General features: G+C 29.6%; 5 protein-coding genes across 5 annotated transcripts; 2 read left to right on the forward strand and 3 right to left on the reverse strand.

Annotated features, from left to right (window-relative positions):
* Positions 1-167: 167 nt before the first annotated feature.
* On the reverse strand, positions 168-830 carry RPL10 (60S ribosomal protein uL16; the record flags this gene model as incomplete). The annotated part of the gene is made up of 1 exon (XM_011277390.1): positions 168-830. The coding sequence occupies one exon, from the start codon at positions 828-830 to the stop codon at positions 168-170; it is 663 nt and encodes a 220-aa protein (XP_011275692.1).
* A 519-nt stretch (positions 831-1,349) lies between these two features.
* Positions 1,350-1,790, forward strand: BUD20 (Bud20p; the record flags this gene model as incomplete). The annotated part of the gene is made up of 1 exon (XM_011277391.1): positions 1,350-1,790. The coding sequence occupies one exon, from the start codon at positions 1,350-1,352 to the stop codon at positions 1,788-1,790; it is 441 nt and encodes a 146-aa protein (XP_011275693.1).
* Positions 1,791-1,915: 125 nt separating this feature from the next.
* On the reverse strand, positions 1,916-2,839 carry OTU1 (ubiquitin-specific protease OTU1; the record flags this gene model as incomplete). Its single annotated transcript, XM_011277392.1, has 1 exon — positions 1,916-2,839. One exon carries the CDS (start codon positions 2,837-2,839, stop codon positions 1,916-1,918), a length of 924 nt encoding a protein of 307 aa, XP_011275694.1.
* Positions 2,840-3,343: 504 nt separating this feature from the next.
* On the forward strand, positions 3,344-4,753 carry RFU1 (Rfu1p; the record flags this gene model as incomplete). Its single annotated transcript, XM_011277393.1, has 2 exons — positions 3,344-3,460; positions 3,662-4,753. 2 exons carry the CDS (start codon positions 3,344-3,346, stop codon positions 4,751-4,753), a joined length of 1,209 nt encoding a protein of 402 aa, XP_011275695.1.
* Positions 4,754-4,846: 93 nt separating this feature from the next.
* BN7_1996 (translation initiation factor 2A) lies at positions 4,847-6,676 on the reverse strand (the record flags this gene model as incomplete). The annotated part of the gene is made up of 1 exon (XM_011277394.1): positions 4,847-6,676. The coding sequence occupies one exon, from the start codon at positions 6,674-6,676 to the stop codon at positions 4,847-4,849; it is 1,830 nt and encodes a 609-aa protein (XP_011275696.1).
* Between the last annotated feature and the right edge of the window lie 1,942 nt (positions 6,677-8,618).

Raw genomic sequence — 8,618 nt, forward strand, 5'->3', positions numbered from 1 at the left:
GATTGATTAGATCACTTTCAATTCATATTACTTTATCTTTATAATTACTCTTCATACTATTACATCAATACTACAATAAATTTACCAATATCACATAACGTTAAAATTATACCCACTAAAATTTATATAAAAGGAAACTAATTATTAATTAATAAACCTCCCTAAATTTAAGCTTGGTATTGATAATCTGGGAATTGTCTCAAGTTTTCTTCTAATTTACCTTTTCTTGATAAAAATTTAACAAAAGCACCATCATCTTTAACTTCACCAGCATTTCTTTTTTCAACATATTCAGCTCTGTTTAAATTAGTGAAACCCCATTTTTTAGAGATAATAATTTTTTGTTGACCTGGGAATTTATATCTAGCTCTTCTTAAACCTTCAATAGCAACTTCTTTGTTTGAATCTTTAGTTCTAACAGAGAAAATAATTTGACCAATATCAACACGAGCAGCTAAACCATGTGGTTTACCCCAAGCACCTCTCATACCTTGTTGTAATCTATCCGCACCGGCACATGACAACATCTTGTTAATTCTTAAAACATGGAAAGGATGAACACGAACTCTTAAATGGAAAGATTCACGACCAGAGATTTTAGTAATATATTTGTTTGCACAAATACGAGCAGCTTCTAAAGCTTCTGAAGATAATTGTTCTAATTCATTTGAAACTAAATGAATACATAATGGGAATTCATCAACAGTAGCCTTCTTTCTACCTAAATCATAGATACGAATTTTAGAATCTGGAACAGCTCTGTTGTATCTAGATTTTGGGAATGGTTTGTTCTTTTGGTATCTGTAACATCTAGCTGGACGTCTAGCCATTTTGAATGATTTATATCCTTTGTTTGATGATATTCTTCTAAAATAACTAGTTGTTGTTTAAAGTGAAAATTGTTTTATTATATGAAAAAACTCAATGTGAGAAGCTGATTAGAAATCGAAACCAGTCCGGGTAAAAAATTGGCAATCCACTTTCAAATTCCCATAGTTAAGCGCGCTTTTAAAGAAAAAAAAAAGTTTGTTTGCCACTGAGATGACAAATTCCAATTCGCGAATTTGCAATTAACAAAAGATTATTAATAAATTTAATGAAAATTTGTGACTGTGACTGTTGCATCCAGACACCAAAACAACTCAGAGACACCATCGATAAAACCATTATAACCGTTTCCTTGTTTGGCTGGAGAAGGGTTTATGTTAAAGGCATCACTGGATATTACCTGAGTAGGAAGTCTAGAGATCATCAGGTAATAAAAAAAATTTATCTTTATCTATTAAACCTTTATCAATATGACTTATTTACATTGTAATTTGTAAATACAATAACAAGAGACATTAATCATGGGCAGATATTCAGTCAAGAGATATAAAACCAAGAGAAGAACAAGAGATTTAGATTTAATATATAATGATTTATCAACTCCAGAATCTATATTAAAATTAAAAGATTCACCATTAGATGAATATAAAATTGGTATGGGTCAATTTTATTGTATTCATTGTGCAAAATATTTTGAAGATGATTATTCTATTAAAGCTCATTATAAATCTAAGATTCATAAAAGAAGGGTTAAGGCAATTAACGAAAGACCTTATACAAACTTGGAGAGTGAAGCTGCAAGTGGGAACAATTTAGAAAAATTTTTAAAAAGTGTTGAAGTTCATAAAGCAAGAAAAGCGAATGAAGAATTACATAAAGATGAAATTGAAAAATTGTGTAAAACTGATCATCCAAAATTGATTGGTGTTACTAATGAAGATGAAGTTGAAATGAAGGAATAGTTCTGTTTCTAGTAATAATATTGCATATTGTACATTAGAGGGTTATAATTTTGGGTTACATATTTTTTGGATTTTTTAAATATTTTTGGCGTATATATCAATTCTATATTTACATAAGGGTTGTTTCAAACTTCACCAAAATCAAAATGTTTAACAATTGTAGCATGACGATTAATTTCTTTTTCACCTTTTAAAACCAAACCACATTGTTTACATTTAACTTGAAATGTATTTGTATTTGTTACATAACCTTTATGATTCAACCCTTGGGATAATTTTTGTGAATATTGTAATATTTCATTATTTGATTTATTAAATATCCTTGTTTCTTTTATATTATCTTTATATATAATACAATCATAATGAATCCCCGTGAATAATACAACTATGAATTCTTGAGCATCTGGATTGAAAGAATCAATACGATTATTTTCCACATCAATAGAATGTATAGTTATATCAAAGAATGTGCTCAAGATTTGTAATTCTATAGCACCACCCCAACTTGTTGGTTTTAAAATCCATTTAATATATTCTTGTATAGGTTTACCTAATATTGCATCATTATAAGTTTCAGGGTTTGATAAGATGTATTGTTGTATAATTTCTCTTAAGTTTATTGAAGATTGGGTTAGATATGCAATGGAATTGAATAAACATGAATTATCATCATCAATTTTATGTAAATGGATTGAACCTTTAGTATTTGGTATTTTGAGACTTGTCTGACTTGTTGATATATCTTGTGAAGGTTTAGTTAATTCAATTTTTTGCTTTGTTGATGTTGATGTTGCCTGTTGAACTTGTCCATTAGTTCCATTTTCTTCAATGATTAATTTATCACCAGGTCTAATACCCAAATCTAATATTTGTTCTTGTAAATTTGATAAATTTATTGGTTTTGGTGGGAAACCAGATTTAATAATCAAATTATTGGAGTGACTAATAATACCATCTGTTTCTAATAACTTTAATAATTGTGATACTTGTGAATCATCTTGTATTGATATAATTTTTTGTATTGATTTATTAACAACTTTTAATCTCATAGTATAACTCCTTCTATAGTATGAATCTCAAATTGTTCCTAATGTAGAAGATGGTAACTTTAAATAACAGAACAAAAACAAATTTCTTATCGTAGTGGGAAGTAATTAAGATCCGAGGTATATCATGTGACTGAAAACGTGATGATAAGAGTCGGAATTGAAACCACAAAACACACTTTTAACTACTATTAAACAAAGACAACACAGAATACTTCAAACAGATCAAATGAAATGAATTGAGTAATGGACTATGGTGTGTTTCGAATAGATTATTATGAAGTGCTAGTCTATTTCATTAATAAGTATATTACTCACTTTCATATTTATAGCATTGTCTTCTCTTCCCTTCGCTTCCCTTCGCTTCCCTTCTATTATTGTTATTATGTGAATCTGATCTCAATAGCGCGCTCGCGATTCTAAATACATAATCAACAATTGAAGTTATCATGACACATCAATAAACAAATAACAACAAATAGAACAACAAACAACGAGAACTACACAATGGTTTCACAGATACGGTCTATCAAAGAACTAGTAGATGAGGCTCATGATTATGAATACTCCACTGGTGTCCCTCTAAAGATCTATTTAAGAACTGCTGAGAACTTAAGCAGGCATGTAAGTATATTGTGTGGTAATAACAAAGTGAACGAATACTAACTATTCATACATAGGCTGATTTATACTATGCACAGAATGCACTGAGTGATGCGTATAAACTATACGTACGATTCCTAGAGTGAGTATGACGTCCATTCAAACAATTATAGACTATTACTAACAACATTCTTCAGTCTTTTAACAAATAAAATATCCAAGAATCCACAATTGAAAAAAGGTTCTGATATTCATAAAAATTATTTAAAATTATTATCTTCAAAAGCTCCAGAAGCTTTAAATAATGCTGAAGAGATAAAATCCAAAATAATTAAAGAAATTGAAAAAATTGAACATTATTCCAAATTAAAATTTGAACAAGATCGAATTAATAAACTAAAACAACAATTAACTAAACCAACACCTAAACCAGAAGCGCCTAGACCTTTAGTTCAACCACAACCAACAAGACCTGAATCTCCATTAGACTTGGAATTTGATGAAGAAAAATTTGCACAAAAATTAAAACAATTCCATGGTTATTCAAATGATCAACAAGAATCAAGTTCATTATTATCAAACACATCTTATCCAACTTTAGAACATCATTATAATTCACAACCACAATTTTATACAGCTCCACAAACCCTAGCACCAAAGACTCCACCTCCAAAAATTCCATTAATTGAAGATCAACCAATAGAACCTTCAACAATACAAGATATAATAAAACAACCACAACATAAATCAATAGCATCAACCGAGGGAAACAAACCATTAAAGACAATATACCTACCATCACAACTCCCCCTTAAGTTCTTAAAAATCTCACAAGGAAACACTTCCAAAAACTTAGAAACTTGTGGTATATTATGTGGTTCATTATCATTAAATGCATTCTTTATAACAACTCTCCTTATCCCCCAACAAAAATCAACATCAAATACATGTGAAACTCTGAATGAAGAAGACATATTCACAACTTTAGATTCAAAAGATCTTTTCATACTTGGTTGGATTCATACTCATCCAACTCAATCATGTTTCCTTTCCTCTGTGGATTTACATACTCAAAATTCTTATCAAATAATGTTACCCGAGGCAATTGCCATAGTTTGTGCTGTTAAATTTGGTGAAATGGGTCAATTTAGATTAACTGATCCACCGGGCATTGGAATTATAACAAAATGTCAAAAATCTGGGTTTCATCCTCATGATGAATCAAATATTTATAAACATTGTGAAAGAAAATTTGGTGGTCATGTTGTTGTTAATGATACTTTACCTTTTGATGTTATTGATCTAAGAAAGTAAAACCACTAGCTACTACAGGGATAACTAATATATATAATTTTTATTTAAAATGAACATTTATACATGATTTTAAAAAGTTTTATGGATTTAACTTTATTCATTCCAACCTAATGAACTTAATTCTGATCTAATTTTATCTTCAGTTTGAATTTTTAAAACTTGAGTATCTTCTAAAGTTTCACCTTGAGCTTGTTTCATTTTTAATGCTTCAATAGCTCTTAATTTTTTTAATAAACCTCTAATTTTCTTTTCTTCAAGACTTTGTGTCCCTCCAACTATTAATGATTCTTGATGTTGAGGTTGTTGTGGTTGACTTGGTGGAGGTGTTTGTAAAGTTGGTGTAGATTCTTGACTATTTTCTTTTTGTTTATTTTCTCTTTTTTTACGATTTTTAGCTGCTGATTTTGATTCTTTTTCAACAGGTTTTGGTGCACCTGGAATTAATTTTGTTCTTGTTGGTGGTTGATAACTAGTACCAGATAAATTAGAACTTATTTCTTTTTGATATAATGATTGTGGAGTTGAGGATGAATTACCATTTCTTTGATGTGGTGGTCTATATGCACCTTTTGGTTTTGTTGAATCTCCACTAATTGGTTTTGGATTTTTTTGTTCAATTTCTAATACACTTGAATGTTGTGATGGATTATCATCTAATTTTTTTAAAGGTGGGAAAGTTTCAAGGGGACGTGGTCTCCAATCAACTGCAAATAATTCTTTAAAATCTTTATTAAAAATTAATTTCCCTGTTGCATACCAAACTTTAACTCCATTATCAACTCTTAATCTTGGTGATGTTGTTGCAGTTAAAATATAACGACCATCTGGTGACCATTGACATACTGAAGTATTTGATGCAGAAAATGATGAAATTTTTGAAAATTTTTGTAAACGATCATAAACATCAACTGTACCTTGTAAATTACCAAAACCTGCAACTAATACAAATCTTGCATGTGGAGAAAATAATATAGTGTTTTTTGGAGCAGGTGGTAATGAATATATAGTATTACCTCTTGCATCGAAAAATGTGGTTTTGGCAGGCATATAACCATAAACAACACCAAATTCTCTTGCAGATGGTGACCAAGTAATATCATGAATTGGACCTTCTTTATCTAAATGAATTCTTGAATCATAAGAACCTGCAATACCTAATAAATATAATGTAGTTTCACCATAATATGATTTATTTGATGCATCAACATCTGTTGAAGCTAATGCTAATAATGCAGTACCAATATTATTCCATCTTAATGTACATCTTTCAGCTTTGAAAAAAGTCTTGGAAGAAACTGGTTGAGTCATTGCTTGTGTAATATTATAAACACTAACAATTGCAGGTTTACCAGATTTTTCAGGTTTAAATACTGCAATTTTTGGATTTTTACCAGGAGACAATTTAAAATTTTGTAAATTTTCAATTTTTAATGATGACCATGCTTTATTAAAATTTAATTTTGAATTAACTTCATAAAATTTAATTTCATTTTTAAATTGTCTTGCAATTAAATTTTCATCTGGTGTAAAATCTGGTTTCCAATTACTTTGATCTCTTGCACTATATTCACCAAATAATTGACCATCAATTGATGTAAAAATCTTAACATTATTATGATAATTACCATCATCTTGTTTTAATGGTTTTTCCCAAGTACATAAATATGAACCTTGAGGAGAAAATTGTAAATCAAAAACATCTTTTAATTCAATTTTATTAACAATAGAACCATCATCTGGATTTATAATTGTAACAAAAGTTGATTGTGTAAATGCAAAATATTTACCATTTGAAGAATATTGAGTAACTCGAACATCATCTGTAACTTGTTGATTAATATCAATACCTTCATAACTTGGTGTACCTTGTATTATACCAACAGATTTTGGAGCTCTATAATAAAATTGTGTTAATGCAGACATTATGGAATGTAGATTGTTTTTGATTTTTGATCTATATTGACTGTTTTATCTTTAAGAATATTCAAATTTCAAGCCTCTTTAAAAAGTCTAGTATATAATTGTATTAACTTAAAATGAATTAAACCAACACAACACACTATGATCTGATATTTATATAACTAGTTCTTTCTAAGCAATATAAAATAGAATTCAGATTATTTATCACTAAGGTTCTTTTTTAACCACTTAACTTTCTTAAATCAAAACAGCTTTTCAAAATTACTTTGCCATTAAAATAAAAAAACGTCAACATCATCGTCCAATTTTTGGTTTTTTTTACATGGACAAATTTAAAATCGCGACAGGATTTTTTGAGCAGAAAAGCGCGAAATTTTGAGAAGTTTGTGAGAAATTTTGATTATGTTTAGGTATTTAATTTTGAGTGGTTTTTGAAGGGAAGTTTGAGGGTTTTAGTTGTGTTGAGGGTGTTTGGTGGTAGTGTATGATTATAGTGTGGTGAGTACTATGTTTTTGTGAAAGTTTGGAAAAAATTGGTGGGAAATTGAGGAATTAGTGCAAAGGTAGAAATTCATACAGAATTATATGTGAGAAATCTATTAACATAAAGATCTGAGGTTCATTGATAGAGAATCTTGTTTCTTTCATTTTGGTTCTCTAGTATTTCTCATTTTCTTTATGGAGGATTTAATCGATTATTCATGTGAAATAGAATCTAAAATATTCATAAACAAGAGGATCAGTACCAAACACCATGTAGAGCCATTAGAGAAATGATCATAAAATAGATCCCCCATGTTTGTGAACAAATATCTGAAGATTATACTGTCTCTTTTGGAACCAATTTGAGGTTTAAATAATCCTATATACATTTCATGATGTCCTACAACTAAGACTTAAAAGTTGATGAAATGTCTTCAATATCGTCGCGATTTGAATTATAGTCCAATACGTACACGAGATATTTGAAGCTTATGCCCAATCAATTCTCCTGGTATCTCAGATACTCTAGTACATAATACATATCATTATCAATGAATGGATTCTGTGAATCCTGATCCATGTAGTTATAATAAAGATTTACATATCACAATACAATTCGTAGATGTTCAATTCATCTTCACCATGGTTACCAAAATTCGATAGTATTTCAAACTTCAAAGTTAAACATTGAAGTACATAGTAATACCATAATGTACATTGTTTGGATAGATTCTGAAGTACGAACATATTGATGAATATATATACTAATTATAGTTTTACCTTTGATAAGTTTGAACGGTAAATTATCATCGGAGTCTATATTTAACCGTGTTGACCAGGTTTGAGGGAGCTGTAGTTTGTGATTGAAAGGGGGATAGGGGGATGAATCATGATATTTTATGGATTTTGAAGGAAAGTTGTATTTATAGCTTCAATCTAGCTTGACCTTTCTACACATATACAGTTTAACTTCAGACCATGCACCGTGTATGATTCGAACTTTGATAACTTTGATCCAATTACAAATAATCATTTTCAGTGCCCGTTTATAGATAGTATTTAGATCCAAGATAAACGCGCTTCAAATACTTGGTTTTAAACTTTAAATCTTGCAAGTTGTCAGAGCAAACAGAAGCTTTCGGCCTTCAAAGATGAAACCTTCACAAACAGAAGTTACACATAATACTACAAGCTCAACGAAACAATCATGATTATCAAGATACCAGGAACAAATTACAATGATACGACTGATTTTAAACAAGCTAGAGCTCAACGTTTCAACTCGACACGATGTACATTGATTGTGGTGTGTAGTAAAAAACTAAGTTGTGCTTGTATAGATCAAACGAATAAGGTTTAACGAACCAAACGATTCGTGAATCCAGAAATGTTATCTATTTATCCAAGTCTCATTGATGGCCATTACTGAAGATCTTTTAAAGACACGATTCAACTGAGAAGA

Source organism: Wickerhamomyces ciferrii, contig 00046 (genome assembly GCF_000313485.1).
Source record: "Wickerhamomyces ciferrii WGS project CAIF00000000 data, strain NRRL Y-1031 F-60-10, contig 00046, whole genome shotgun sequence".
Lineage (NCBI taxonomy): Eukaryota > Fungi > Ascomycota > Saccharomycetes > Phaffomycetales > Wickerhamomycetaceae > Hansenula > Hansenula ciferrii.